This window comes from Panthera pardus, unplaced genomic scaffold (genome assembly GCF_024362965.1).
Source record: "Panthera pardus isolate Hobbes unplaced genomic scaffold, ASM2436296v1 HiC_scaffold_27, whole genome shotgun sequence".
In the NCBI taxonomy this organism is placed as follows: Eukaryota; Metazoa; Chordata; class Mammalia; order Carnivora; family Felidae; genus Panthera; species Panthera pardus.
In genome coordinates, this window is record NW_026526843.1 from 79842425 (window position 1) to 79857166 (window position 14742).

A 14742-nucleotide genomic window follows, 5' to 3' on the forward strand; every position below is an offset into this window, starting at 1 on the left:
TGTCATAGCAGTCGGCCCTTGATGAACGGCAGTTATCATTATCTCTCATCTTCATAGCTACCCTGTGAGGAAAGGATTATAGAGCCTCATTGGATAAGTGAGAAAATAAAGGCTACAGGAAATGAGGTACTTTGCAGATCTCAGTTGGTAAATGTCAGCTTCAGGAAAGCAGGGACCATGTCTGTCTTGGTCACCATTATATTCTCAGGCCCAGAAAAGTGCCTGGTGCATAAGAGGAATTTAATAAATATTTGCGAATGAATGAATTAGATCTGACTGGCTTCAAAGACTCTATGCAATTTCCATTTGCCCTTCTGGGATGGTGGGGATGGTGTCTGGGCTAAGGACCTCAGAGAAGGCTGAGCTAGGAACCCAAACCTGGTCTCCTGACTCCTGATTCATGTTCTTTGCCCTTCAATGAGCTGCATCTAGATGGAAAAGCTGAACTTCCTTTAGCCTAGGATTTGGCATATCTCCCACCTTCTGCATTCTCCTTACCCTTCTCCTGCCCCATCCTATTCCTGGTGAGAAAAATAATAGGAAGAACATTTGACCAGGAGGTAGCAACTTCCTGTGTAACAGTGGCCAAGTTGTTTAATCTTTCTAGAATTTAGTTCCTCATCTATAGAATGGGTAAATTGACCTACATCTTTCCCAGGACAAAGGTTAAGGGAAATTGCAAAGATTAATAATAATTGAAATAATTAGGCCTATCTGACCCTAGGGTGTGAGCGCCTACTGGTGTGCACCGCTCTACAGATAGGATGTCCTTAGCTCAGTCCTGAAGTAGGCAGAATAATGTACCTAACTGGGACACAGTATATGATTAGGAACGGTTAACTGTTCCCTGCTTCAAACATATTTAAGCTTATAACAGATGTTTAATATACACAGAAAGTGTTTGCAAAGAGTATGTACTATTTTTAGTCAATATATACTAAGGATGCTCAAAAATATACATTCATTTTTCTTTTGTTTACTCAACATTTACTGCTTACCATGCCAAGTGCTAAGGATGTATAAAGCCACATGGTCCCTGCCCTTAAGGAATTCAATCTAATGGGGGAACACAAAATAAGCATTTACACACGTACTCTAATGTGTGAATAGTAGGTGTCCAAACTGTATGCAATAGGCCCACAATCACGTATAACATAATCCTCAAATGCAACAGATGCCTGATGTGTGGGCAAAGTACTGGTTTGATGCATGCAACGGGTTAGTTGCCATAAACCTATTCGTAAACTGCTCAATGAACATGCACACCATAGGAGTAGATATACACATGGCAGGTACTCAAATGCATATGACAGGGCTATACACAATAAATACAACCCATGTACACAATGTTTGATAAGTACACTGTAGGCTTACAAATGGTAGGTGTTTCATACAGTAGGCATTAGTAGGCGATAAATATGCTGTTGCTAAACATCCAACAGTTAAAATATATATACACTTAGGCTTATTTTATAGGAGTACCTTCCACAAATGTGTACACAATAAAAGTGCGTACAGAACATTTGAAAGTGTTCATTAAAATGCTGACGGACAATGACTCTTTGGGGGGTATGAATGGAAGCCCCATCTCTGAGAGGCCTCTACACATAACCTTGGATGAAATAAATATTTCCTTTCTCTCCTTGGGACCCAGGATTCCAAAAATCCGTAATTCCCAGGGGGTAAGCAACATTTTTGTCTTCCTTCTTTCAAAGCCCCAGCGGTGTCAGCGCCTAGAGCTGGGAACTCCCCCGTCTCCCTCAACCTGCATGCCAGCAGGCACCCAAAGCCGCCTTCTGAGGCCCACACGGGAAAGACCCTGGAGAAGAAATTGTTGGGGCGGGGCTCGCGCCAGGGCTGAGGTCATAGAGGGGGGAGCCAATTTGGACCCACCACCCACTAACGCCAGCTCCTCTTCCGGTCTCTCTTCATAACGCGCATGCGCATCACTGGCCTTTAAACGTGCGCCTCCGGACCACCGGAAAAAGGTTCCGACTGTCGAATTACGGCTTTGCTCCTCCGCCACCGTGGTGGACTATTTGCTCTCAGTCTGGCAGGTACTTTTGCGTCCCTGCTTCCAAATAGGGAACCCATGCCTGCAGATTCAGCTAGGTCTCCATGGGATGAAAGTGTCTTAGAGTTTGGCCTCACGCAAGGTATACGAGGCTCGGAGGGACACACCGCGGAGGGATCCGGTTTGTTGTGGTGAGGGAAGGGGGGAGGAGACGCTGACAAACCAAGATGGCGGCGGCGGCGCCGAAGGCCGCGGCGGCTGGGAGGTAACTGTAGTGGTGAAGGCTGCGGTTGTTGGGAGGCAGCGGCAGAGTTTGGAAGGAACGAGGCAGGACGAAGAGGCGGTAGCAGTAGCGCCAGCCTGAGCCTCTCAGAGCGTGGCAGCTACACGCCCCCCAAGGCCCTCGGCGGGCGGCGGCCGCCCCGCTTAGGGCCTAGTCCCCGAGCAGTGCCTCGGCTTCATACCGCGGTGTCCGCCATGAGTCCTTAAGGGCGGTCCGAGCCGTCCAAGTCCTAGGGCCCACCATGGAGCCGGGGTCCGACGACTTCCTACCGCCGCCGGAGTGCCCGGTGTTCGAGCCTAGCTGGGCCGAGTTCCGAGACCCTCTTGGCTACATCGCGAAAATCCGGCCCATCGCCGAGAAGTCGGGCATTTGCAAGATCCGCCCACCCGCGGTAAGTCTCGGGGTCAGTGGTCGCCGGCGGCGAGGCCAGGGATGAAGAACTAGCGTAGCTGGTGGAGAACTCTGGGGCGGAGGGCAGCTCGAGGTGTGGAGAAATGGGGGTGGCTGGGACCGTTGTGGATGTGGCGCGGGTCGGAGAAAAGATGATATGGGGCCAGGGGTCCTCTAGCGGTGTGAGGCGCCCAAGGGACCTGGGTCTCTGACCCATCCCCACTTTCACTCCGCCTTTCAGATTCATTCCTGGTGAGGTTCAAAACGGGGATGCCTAGTGGACCCGGGAGAGTTCAGAGAGGTATCTACACATCTCTCAGTTATCCCGGACCACCCAGGTCAAGGCTGTACCAAACAAGGCTTTTTTCCGTTTATTGTCATCACTTCCCTCGAGGCAGGCAATGTGCTGTAGTGGAGAGATCACAGCTCTAAAGGGAGACAGACCTGAGTTCAAAATTCCACTGTGAAGCTTACCAGCTGTGTGACCTTGGACAAGTAACTTAATCTCTCTGAGCCTGTGAATTGAGTCCCCTGAATGCTTATTTTGAGAATTGGATTAAGCTAGGTAGAGTCTCTGTGTAGTAGGCGCTAGGTAAGTGGTAATTATTGTGACTGCGAAGGTGTTTGATGTGGTCATTGGTTTGCTCCTATGTAGGTTGACTCGTATTTACTCACGCCCTGTCAGACCAATCCATCTATGATAATGTCCTGGCCTAGTAGATCAGGAAATTCTATTACAGGAAATGTTCTATCTGGCTCCCCTGAGATGGGATTAGCGAATTATCCCCTTCTTTTCCTAGCTGAAGGCAATATCCTTCCCTGCACATCACCCCCCATCCCCCCAGACCTGGCTCCTATGGGTAGGCTTGGACCAGCCGGCTTGACAGTGGGGTATGAGTCCTTCCCAGAAGATTTTGTACTGTGTTCTGTCCCAGGATGTAGCAGGTCCCAGAGGATAGGGTATTCTTGGACTCCCCAAAACAGAATGGAGCTATGGAAGTCTGTCTCCTTTAGAACACTTGATTTCCAGAGGTCAATGACAAAGGGCATATCTTTGTTCCTAGGCCTGGCCTCAGGGCCGCGAGAAGTCCCCCAAGGGCTAGGATAGGCTGCCACCTTGCTGGCATGGAGGAGAAATGATGGTATGTGTTGTTCAGTCACCACTTGGGATTCCAAGGACAGGAATTGAGTTTGGAACAGGGTGTTTTTGAGTAGGTGTCTCCTGGCTGAAACCGGATGGGAAGCCTCACTGCCACCTGAGGAGGGCACCTGAGGAGGACAACACCTCCTTGTCCATCTTGGTGTTTTCTGGTGTTCAGCCACAGATCTAGGCTAGTTTCAAATGGATCTTTTGGGAGGTGTTGGGTATACTAATTTTTCCCTTGTTGGAGCCTGGCCATAGATCTTTGAGGTATCCTTGTTCATGGTGAAGGAGTGGCATTTGGTAGCGAGAAGTCAAAAAGGCTAGCAGAAGGGAGAGGCTGGAGTCCTGGGCAGCCTCAAGAAGGCACTCCCTGAAGTGGTCCAGCAGGCAAGGAATCGTATCTGACACAGAGGGTAGCTGAGGCCTGAATTTCTGTTTTTCTGCCTTAGACTTATTGGGCAGGCTGGCCTTGTGCAGGTGTTGTTACCCTTCCTTGGGGGACCAGGAAGGGGAAAAGTGACACATCCCTAGTGTGTGTGTGACCTGCGGGAGGCCATCTTTTGTTATGCTTCTCTACCCCAACAGTGTACTTCCCTCAAATCCAGGAGACCTAGTCTCTCTGGTTTTGTTCAGTTTTTTCCTCTTGTAGAGCTGCTCGTACGCCACCTTTAGGCAGCCAGGCCATCTAGCTGGAATTCGAAGCCCTTGCCCAAGTGGTGCTTCAGCCAGGCTGGGAACCTGTGTATGGGTGGGTGCTTGGAAATTGGAGGTTTGCCTGAGGAAGGGCGATTTGGGCTTTGAATTGCTAGACAGTTGACTGCTGCTCTTGGGGAAGGTGGGAGGAGAGTGTTGGTACCCTGGAGTAGACCCAGGGGATCTTGGAAGGCTCTTGCTTCCTGCATCGGGTAGCCAACTTTTTTATCACCATCTTAATAATACGGGTGTGTTTGGCACACAGGAGTAGGAGACTGAAGGCAGAATGAGGGAGCTCGTAGGTTCCAGGGAGAGCTGGGTGGGGGTTTGCTGGACCTTCCCCAGCTATCTGTTGCACCCACAGCTCCTGCTCTAGGATTCGGTTCTGCCATTTCCTGTCCGGTTGCTTGATGCTGTGCTTATTCTTATCCAGAACTTGATTCAGCAGGAAAGAAGGGTTCCTGGAGTTTTGGGTTTGAGTACCTTTCTACCTGTGCTAAGGGGAATGCCCTACTGGTGGGGGGCAAGAGGGCATGAGGAGCTTGTCTGGGCTTGAGCCATACCATTTTAGTCTCTTTTCTCTCTCTTTTCTTTCTTTCTTTTTTTTTTTTTTTTATTTGCCCCTGCTTCACTGAGCCCCAGGTGTTTGCTGCAAACCTGCTTCGGCTGGAGGATTGGGGGATTGAGGGGAGTATGTGTGCCTGCAAGTAAGAGTCCTCTGGCCTCTTTTCTAAAAGTGTGTGTGCAGAAAAGGCCAACAGCTTTTTCTTCTCTTTTACTACCCCCCCACTTCCATATGTATGCATGTGTGTATAAACACTGGTATCCTGGTGTACAAAGCCTTGACTGGAGGTCTGAAGACCTGGGTTCTAGTCTGACTCTACCACTCAATCAGCATATGATTTTGGAGAAATCGCAATTCATATCTGGGCCTCACTTTCCCCATTCATAAAATGAGAGCATTGGTCTAGGTTACTCTGGGTGGTTTTTACCACCCCAGCAGGAGCTAGGGCTTTGGGGAGGAGAGGACTGCATGGGAGGTTTTGGAGAAAAGGCCATCAGGGAGGGGCTCCCCACAGTTACCCTTTGGTAGGACACAACAAGCCTCAACTTGGCATGGCAGTTACCCCCCACTTTCATTATCCTTCCACAACTTCCTTCTCCTCAAATTCTCCTATTCTTTGCGACCATGATTGGGTATCCCATCACAAGCCCTTTCCCCCGCTTCCCCCCCCCCCCCCCACCTTTTCCTGTACCAGGCAGGTGTTTGAGAGAGGACCCACAGGAAGTCTTCCAGACTGAGTGAATGATGCAGATTCTTGCTCCCCATCCCTTGCTTTTCCCTGCAGCACATGTCTCAGGCCCTTTAAACTGAGAGAAGAGATTAAAGGCCCGAACCTTTAAATCCTGCCAGAATTGGAGCTGAGCTACCCTACATGTATATTAGGTGGTGGAGTTAGCTTAAGATACCAGGTCTTAAGGATGACTCCTTTGAATAACATTTTTCATTTGAAAACCAATTTAATTTGCTGTATCAGTATTATGACGAAACCAGGGCAAGTGTTCATATTCCCACCTTACAGATGAGAAAACAGGTTCAGAAAAGTAAAATCCCACAGCTAGTAGGTAGTGGAGCTAGAACATGAACCCAGGTCTTCTGACTCCAGATCCCTGTGCTTACCAGTACTTCCAGACTGTGTCCTACAGTACATGCCTGGGGAACAAGGAGTTAATGTGGATGTAGGGAGAGTTTGAGGTCAACTGTTTTGGGCCCCATCTCTCTCTTTCTTGAAATCCTGGTGCTGTACTGTTGGAGGGACTTGGGAGAAATTTCAATGCTTGGGGCATTGAGTATGGACTTGAGGGACTTCTAGGGCCCTGTGGTGAGTTCTGGGGGGCAGGTAGTGGGTTGGGTGTTTGCCAAGTTAAAGGGCCTGGGGTGGCCAGAGGTCTGGGAAGGCACAAATGGGGTGCTGAGCTGCTTGTGGTGCCCTCTGGCCTTGCACTATGCTGGAATAACTCAACTCCCTTTCCCTTCTGTGTAACCCCCCAGGACTGGCAGCCACCCTTTGCTGTAGAAGTGGACAACTTCAGGTTTACTCCCCGAATCCAGAGGCTGAATGAACTAGAGGTGAGAAGACTAGCAGCTGGTGGCGGGGTTGGATATGTGAACTCCGATTCCACTGCCCTCATACCTTCTTGAGCTAAGGTGCTTTACCTGACTATGCCTTTATTCTCTCTCCTGTGAAGTTGCATGGAGGTCATAGAGGAAGCTTTAGAGCTCTGTGTATAACCAAGAGCAGGAGCATTTAGGATCTCTAATATGATAGCTCAAAGACTAGGAACGTCCCTTTCCCTAAAGGTTTGCTACTTCTGAAAGTCCCCTGTCAGCCAGCCTACTGTAACTGAGTCAACAAAAGGGAAATAGGGGGTTGGCTGAGCCCTTTCATGCTTGGCCAGCTGAATGTGGTCTCATTATCCAATTCATCCACAATCCTGTGCTTCTGGCCTGCCTTCTATGGGGCTTGGTGAGGTGGGACATGAGGTAGAGGGGCAGGAACAACACAAGAACTGGTCTTTATCAAGGCTAGAATGGTTATAAACTTGGACAGGGGTCAGGCAGGTAGGCTTTTCCCTCTCCCTTTTCTGTATAGGAAGTCCAGGCCCTGTGCATGGATAGGTGAGGTTCTCCACTAAGGGCTTGAGAATGCCCTGGGATAATGAGAGTGTGTGCTTTGAAACCAGTTCCTAGGAAGATCCTGGAGTTTCCCAGGGAAGATACAGTTGAGAACTATGTTACCACCTTTCTCTCTCATTATGTATCCATAAACCTTACTAGATGCCCTGGGGAGGGGGAGTGTATTGGGCCCTACTGGAAACTTATGACCTAAAAGCTTCCTTGTTTCTAGACTACAGTTCCTCAAGCTTGATGCTATTGACATTTTGGCCCAGATAATTTTTTGTCACGGAGGGGCTATCCTATGCATTGTAGGAAGTTTATCAGTACCCTCGGCTTCTACTTGTTAGATGCCAGTAATACCTTTTCCCAGTTATAACAATCAAAAATGTCTCCAGGAATTGCTAAATATCCCCCCAGGGAGCAAAATTGTTCCTCATTGAGAACCACTGTTGTAGGGTCAGTCTAGGAGCTGTCCTGGTCAGGGAAAAAAATCATCTCATGAATGGGGTATAAGTTCCTTAAAGAAATGGATCTATGGAGGTACAGCTAGTGCAAGGTGTCACCTAGCATGGGACAAGGGCAGGTTTTCTAGAGATACTGTGCTGGCTGTTGATGGGGAGGAGCAAGGAAGAAGCCAAGATTGGAAAGCTAAGATGGAGGGAGTAGAGTTGCTGGCCTCTTCCAGGTTTCCACAGTTAAATAGCCATAGGTTGTTTCTTTCCACAAATAGACCTTAGTTTTCCCCATCTATGAAATAGAACTGTTTCTGTTCTTCTAATGGGATCTGAGCAAGGCGGTGAATGGTAGTGACTTATCTAGTTCTCCATAGAATTAGGCTATCTGACCAGGGCAAGGTGGTTCTAGACTTAGAGCCTTGGGGAGCCTTTCTTGGGTCACTGAGATTTCAGGGAAGCAAGCAAGGTACATGCCTTGTTCCTAGGATACTTGGCCCACATCGGGTCCTGGGTTGGTCAGGTGCCAGTGCTGCTTTGGTATACTGTCTCTTAGTTCTTTAGGCCATTCTGTCTCCAGCATGCACTCTCAGCCTTCAGCCACCATGGGACAAGTTCTGTGGTGCATAAGAAGAGGTAAATGTGCTCTTTTGGAGCCTTCAATCTGAAACATGCCTAGAACTTAGATACAGTTCTGGAGTTTCCAGAGGGTCTTCACTGTTTCTCTCATAACTCCACCCTTCTGGAGTAAGTGGACTGGGCAGTTATGTTAGTTCCCCCTTATAATCAGAAAATGGAGTTTCAGAGAATAGAAGGCTATACAAGCAAATCAATAGCAGGAAACAAGCTGAAACTTAAGTTATTTGACGTTCAGATCTCTTGATACCTGCTCTGTGACTTAAGGAAACAGAGGCTGTCTGTAACAGGAATGGTGATATTCACACAGCCCTGTCGAAGAGATTGAGAGAGCTGTTGTGACCTAACCCTCTCTGTTTTGGAGCCTTGGGCTTATCCTATTGACTAGAAGGTGGCAGAGATGAGAGAGAGGTGGGCTAAGCACTGCCTAGAGTTTGGGATCCATTTCACGGGGAGAGGCCTTGGATGGTGGGCTGCTCTGTACACGTTCTTCTCTCCTAAGATTAGGCCAGAAGATGGGGCTCAGGTGGAGGGGGAGGCCATCCTCTTTGAGCAATTTCTTCTCCAGGCCCAGACAAGAGTGAAGCTGAACTATTTGGACCAGATTGCCAAATTCTGGGAAATCCAGGGCTCCTCCTTAAAAATTCCCAATGTAGAACGGCGGATCTTGGACCTCTACAGCCTCAGCAAAGTAAGAGAAGGTTTTTCTCAAACCCCTCCCCACCCCTTAATATCCTTGGTACTCTGGGGGCTCCCTTGGTTTGGATATTAGATCTCTAGGCTGCAGTGGAGGGGCACAGCCTGGTAGCACATGAGCTGTTGTCAGAACTTCTTGGTGTCTCCTACTGCAATTTGAATCTGAGTGGTGGTGGTAGAAGGAGGGAATAGTCCTCACTGAAGCGAGGGGCCGGACTTGTTCTCATTTCCCTTTCTGCAGGCCTATTCCCTCATGTACATACACACAGCACATCCACATCCCTTCCTGCTTGTCCCTGCAGATCGTGGTGGAGGAAGGTGGCTATGAAGCCATCTGCAAAGACCGTCGGTGGGCCCGGGTGGCCCAGCGCCTCAACTACCCACCAGGCAAAAACATTGGTTCCCTGCTACGCTCCCACTATGAACGCATCGTTTACCCCTATGAGATGTACCAGTCTGGAGCCAACCTGGTGGTAAGGATGCCAGGCTGGGGTGGGAAAAGGCTTTCCCCCCCACACCAGATGCAGATCTCCCACACTTGGCTCTTAATGGAACTGGTTCAGAGAACTGGAGACCTGGGAGCTAGACTCTACCCTTTTTTAGTGGTGCTTATTCTCTTCCATGCTGCCCAGGATCAGAGGTCCTGGAGTTGCCCATAGGGCCAGCCTACTATCCAATATATAACAAGGTTTTAACTGATAAAGGAATTCCAAGGAGGGAGAGACATTTTGGACTTGGAGAGGTCTGGGAAGAGATGGCATCTGATTTAGTTAGGGAGATGGTTGTGGGGAGGTGGTTTGAAGGAGGAATGACCTAAGCAAAGGCAAGACAATTATCAGACTGTGTGCTGGTGTCATTGGTAACGACCAGTTGAGCATGGCCTTTTGGTGTGGGCCATGTGGGTGCAGCCACAGCTTGGTTTGCCATCGGGTAAGGGTAGAGGGAAGTCATTGTTGGGGTCTAGGGCCCCATACCCTCACCCTTACTCCTCACTTGTCCCCAGCAGTGCAACACACGTCCATTTGATAATGAGGAAAAGGACAAGGAATACAAACCCCACAGTATCCCCCTTCGACAGTCCGTGCAACCTTCCAAGTTCAATAGCTATGGCCGGCGGGCCAAGAGACTGCAGCCTGATGTGAGTACTTCACTTCTAACTCAGAGCTTTGGAGGTGGGAGTCCTCTCCCTTCCTCTGACCAGAGTTCTGTTCCCTGTTCCACTTTTCTTCTCTCCACTCTCTGAGTTCTGAGCAGAAGTGTGCCCCCCTCCAGCTTCTGAGCTGGGTCTTGATCTCCTCATACAGTATCTTTTCTATGTCGGCCCTTCTTGCCTATCTTGTTCTTTCCTGACTCACTCTGCTCGTTGGGGTAGAACTCTTCTTTTCCCTTATACCTGTATCCTAGCTTTAGGCAGAAGCTTGTGTGCCAGACATTCTTCTAGGCACTGGGGATACAGTAGAATAAGATAGACATTGTCCCTGGGCTCACCGAAGCATGTCATTTAGCAGATTGTATTAGTCACTGTCACTTATTGGTAGTGTCAAACACTGTTAGATTTCTTTATATATGTTATCCCCAAAACTCTTTGTAAGCCTCCCTGTAAGGTAGGAGTTAATATTTTTGTTTTACAGTTGGGAAAACAAATTGCATCTTAATTTTTTTCCAAGAGAGGGCTGAGTGGGGAGCTCACTTAACCCTAGTTTCCAAAAAGCAGCTCTGAATTCTTGCCCAGGCCTGCCCTTGCCTTAGTCCCTGGCATGAGCTCAAGTGATATATAGTCCAAGCTATTGTTCTTTTAGGATGGGCAGTCTGCCTCAGATAGCAGGCTTGATTCATTTCCTTTTTTTCTCCCAGCCGGAACCCACGGAAGAAGACATTGAAAAGAATCCGGAACTGAAGAAGCTACAGATCTATGGGGCAGGCCCCAAGATGATGGGCCTGGGCCTCATGGCCAAGGATAAGACTCTGCGGAAGAAAGGTGAGGCCTGACAGGCTGGAGCAGTGTGAAGGATGGTGGCTTCGCCTGGGGAGAGGAGGCGGGGCCCTGACTGTTCTAGACCTGTACTTTAGAGCCACTCTTCCCTCTCCCAGATAAGGAAGGGCCTGAGTGTCCCCCCACCGTAGTGGTGAAGGAGGAGTCAGGCGGGGATATGAAGGTGGAGTCAACCTCACCTAAGACCTTCCTGGAGAGCAAGGAGGAGCTGAGTCACAGCCCAGAGCCCTGCACCAAGATGACCATGAGACTGCGGAGGAACCACAGCAATGCCCAGTTTGTAAGGACCCAGCCCTGACTTCTTAATGCTCTGCTTCTCATCCCTTCAACAAGCATTTCCCCAGCATGGCTCTGGACCAGGTTGCGTTAAGCACAAAAGTGGGCCTGGTGGGCCCTGCCTTCAGGTAGCTCACTTAATTGGGGAAACAAGGCCAACTCACATGGAACAGAGGACAAGAAAGGGTGATCAAGTGCTGTCAACATGAAGTGCTGGAAGGGTCCAAAGAAGGAGACTCCCTTTCCATTGCTTCAGGATAAAGGCTAAGCTCCTCATTACCATGCATGATCCAGTCCCTGCTGACCTCTAGCCTCATTCCCCAGCACTGCCCACCTCACTCCTCTGCTATAGCCACACTGAACTACTTGTAGGTATGTTCGTTTTTTCCCGAGATGCGCCATGCTCTTTCTTGCCCCCATCCCTTTGCACATGCTGTTTCTTCCGCCTGGAAGTTTTCCCCTGTGCTCTGCCCCAGTGCCAGACTTCAGTTTGCATTCAGGTTTTGGTCAGTTTCAAATGTCACTGTCAAGTGTCCCCTTTTCAGTGAAGTCCTTCCTCAAGGCTATCCCTCCTTATCTCTGGCTGATTTGAGGGCTCCCTTCTCTAGGCTCCCATAGTACCCTTCATGGGCCGATATTGGCAATTGCCACATTGCCCTTTAATTTTTATGAATATGTGTCTCTGGAGTACTGTATGCCTTTAGGAGGCAGATGCCATATTTATTCATTGTTGTACTTCAGAGTCCAGCACAGTGTTGAACACATAAGTGCTCAGTGTTTGTTGAATGAATAAAAATAGGAGATTCACGACTGAATGATAAAGACTCCGCTCTCACAGCTCTACCAGTTTATTTGGGGAGATGGTATGTGCACACAGTTAAATTCCAGAACTAGCATGACTAGCCTGTCACAGGGCTATGAATGATCTAGCCAGCAAGCATGGTGGGTTTCTTTTGGAGAGTTATGTGGACTAGAGTACTGTCTGGAGGACAGTTTGAAGGCTGGACAGGGCTTAGATTGATGAACTGTTGCCTCCTTTCCCTGGCAGATCGAGTCCTATGTTTGCCGGATGTGTTCCCGAGGGGATGAGGATGACAAGCTTCTGCTGTGTGATGGCTGTGATGACAACTACCACATCTTCTGCCTGCTGCCTCCTCTGCCTGAGATTCCCAAGGGTGTCTGGAGGTGCCCAAAGTGTGTCATGGCGGTAAGGCCTTCCCAGCCCCAGCTCATGTCTGCCCCATAGGGTATTTTTGCCTTCCTTCATCTGGCCTTATTGAGAACAGCTTCCTAGTTCAGCCACAGTTTAATATTTTGGGTTCCAGCGTGGGGCTAGGCTGGGCAGAGTGTTAGGAGAAAGAAGAGGAGACTTAGCCTTTGCTTACGTTCTCTGGGAGCTCCCAGACCACCTGGGGCAGTGAGAGTCATGATTGGACATATGGTATGCTGATGTATAGTCAAATGCTAAATTACGTGTTAGAAACTCTGAGGTGTAGAAGTTCAGAGGAGAGGAAGATGACTAAGGGTAGTAATCAGGGAATGTGTCAGGAATGAGATTTGGAGAACAGGAATATGAAGAAAAAGTTGTTCTTTTGATTTCCAAGTTTTTTATTCTTTGTTTTTTTTAGAAAGCTTGGAAAATAGACAAATTACCTATCATCTCACCATCTAGAGACAACCATTGTTAATAGTCTGGTATATTTTCTTCTCATCTTTTTGTTGTTGCATATATATAACTACCTTTAACGAGTTTGGGCTCTTACTGTATATTTTAATTTGCTACTTTATGATCATTTTCTATATTAAATTTATTCATGGGTATGATTTAATTTTTCTTTTGGGGGGGTCCATCATATGGTTATAATACTTAGTTTTCCTTTTGTTTTGGTAATTTGATTGGTTTGCAGTGATATAGGCTTTAACTAGAAGAGATGGGCAGGCTTTCTAAACCTGGGAATGGAGGCATGCTGGAGCAAGAGTATTTGGGGCAAATGTACCTAGTGCAAGAGGGACAAGTAAGGAGAGCATCTAAAGCAGCAGTGAGGGCTGAGAGGCCTGGTCTGTCTGTCAGGTCTGTTTCATGAGCTTTCTACCTTCATCCAAATTCTGGGCACTCATCTACATTTCTCTGTGGGTTTCTGGAGAGCAAATGTGGATGGTCTCTTGTCTTAGGGACTCAGCTGTGGTCATAGAGACTAGGTGTGCATGTGCACACACACAGCTGAGGAAAGAGACCGGGGCAGTGCATAATGGCCTTGGTGTAGTGGTGGAGATTCCTTCAGGGAGGAGTTTGGATGCCAGTAGTATCATAGACAATGAAGGCTGTCAGCTCTGCTTGGCTCTCTTTAAGTGGTTGTGGGCCAGTGGACCAGATTGACATTGATTTTTCAGACATGAGTCTAACTCTGGGGTACATACAGCTCTCATCTAAAACCATGAACATAGGTACAAAGTGAGGTAGACTCAACATCCTGTCTTCTGAGACAGTCTAAAGAACAGGAATAGTGTAGGGTTTGACAGCGTAGGAGCTGGTGCCTTCGTTTTCCATCCTCTGAGCTACTAGAACATTCAGTGCCATTTTCTCAGGCTTGTAGTTCCAGGCTGGGCATTAAGAAAGCTTCTTTACACACCCTGCTTAAACTCCTATTTTAGCCCAAGAGAAAAAAATGGCAGAAGAATATAGGATAGCATATTTAAGTCTGAGTTCATGGTTTAGGTAGTAAAGTCCTAAAGGAAGAAAAGAGCAAAAGCATGGCAGCGCAGTGCATGTGGGGAATGAAAAGACTAAGCTGAGGTGCTAGGAGAAAAAGGTGGAGCTATAAAGTGAGGCCTGCCTCAGGGGCCTTGAGTGCAGACCTAGGGCTGTTCTTGTTCCCTGCTCCTACCCCATATTCCAGCTCCGCTTTTGAGGAATCTCCACCCCTGTGCCCTCTACCTTGGTGACATGTTCTCCTTTGGGTTTCAGGAGTGTAAGCGCCCCCCTGAAGCCTTTGGCTTTGAGCAGGCTACCCGGGAATACACTCTGCAGAGCTTTGGCGAGATGGCTGACTCCTTTAAAGCCGATTACTTCAACATGCCTGTGCACGTAGGTGATGGAGGGCTGGGGTAGTGTCAGGGCTAGGGTCGTAGGTGTTGGTGCCTGGTGGTCTTAGCTCTCCTGAGTCACTGGGGCCATGGTCATCTGCTACCCCTGTTCCCCAGATGGTGCCCACAGAACTCGTGGAGAAGGAGTTCTGGCGGTTGGTAAACAGCATTGAGGAAGATGTGACTGTTGAGTATGGGGCTGACATCCATTCCAAAGAATTTGGTAGCGGTTTCCCCGTCAGTGATAGTAAGCGGCACCTAACCCCTGAGGAGGAGGTAAGTGGATGATTCATGATTATATGTCAGTGGTGTGAGCTTTGGCAGGTCATTCAATATCTCTTTTGGGTGGGGATCATTATGCCTGCCTCATAGAGTTGCTGTGAGATTTAAATGAAGATGTA

The 14742-nt window shown here is 48.5% G+C and overlaps 1 protein-coding gene across 1 annotated transcript in view; it reads left to right on the forward strand.

Moving 5' to 3' along the window:
- The first annotated feature begins 2042 nt into the window (after positions 1–2042).
- The window catches only part of KDM5C (lysine demethylase 5C), a 31546-nt gene continuing 18846 nt past the window's right edge, over positions 2043–14742 (forward strand). The window contains 10 exon segments of the mRNA XM_019438433.2: positions 2043–2688; positions 6578–6655; positions 8861–8983; positions 9291–9461; positions 9992–10126; positions 10843–10966; positions 11080–11261; positions 12306–12464; positions 14223–14342; positions 14459–14617. Of these exon segments, the coding sequence (XP_019293978.1) occupies positions 2539–2688; positions 6578–6655; positions 8861–8983; positions 9291–9461; positions 9992–10126; positions 10843–10966; positions 11080–11261; positions 12306–12464; positions 14223–14342; positions 14459–14617 (1401 nt within the window). The 5' untranslated portion in view covers positions 2043–2538.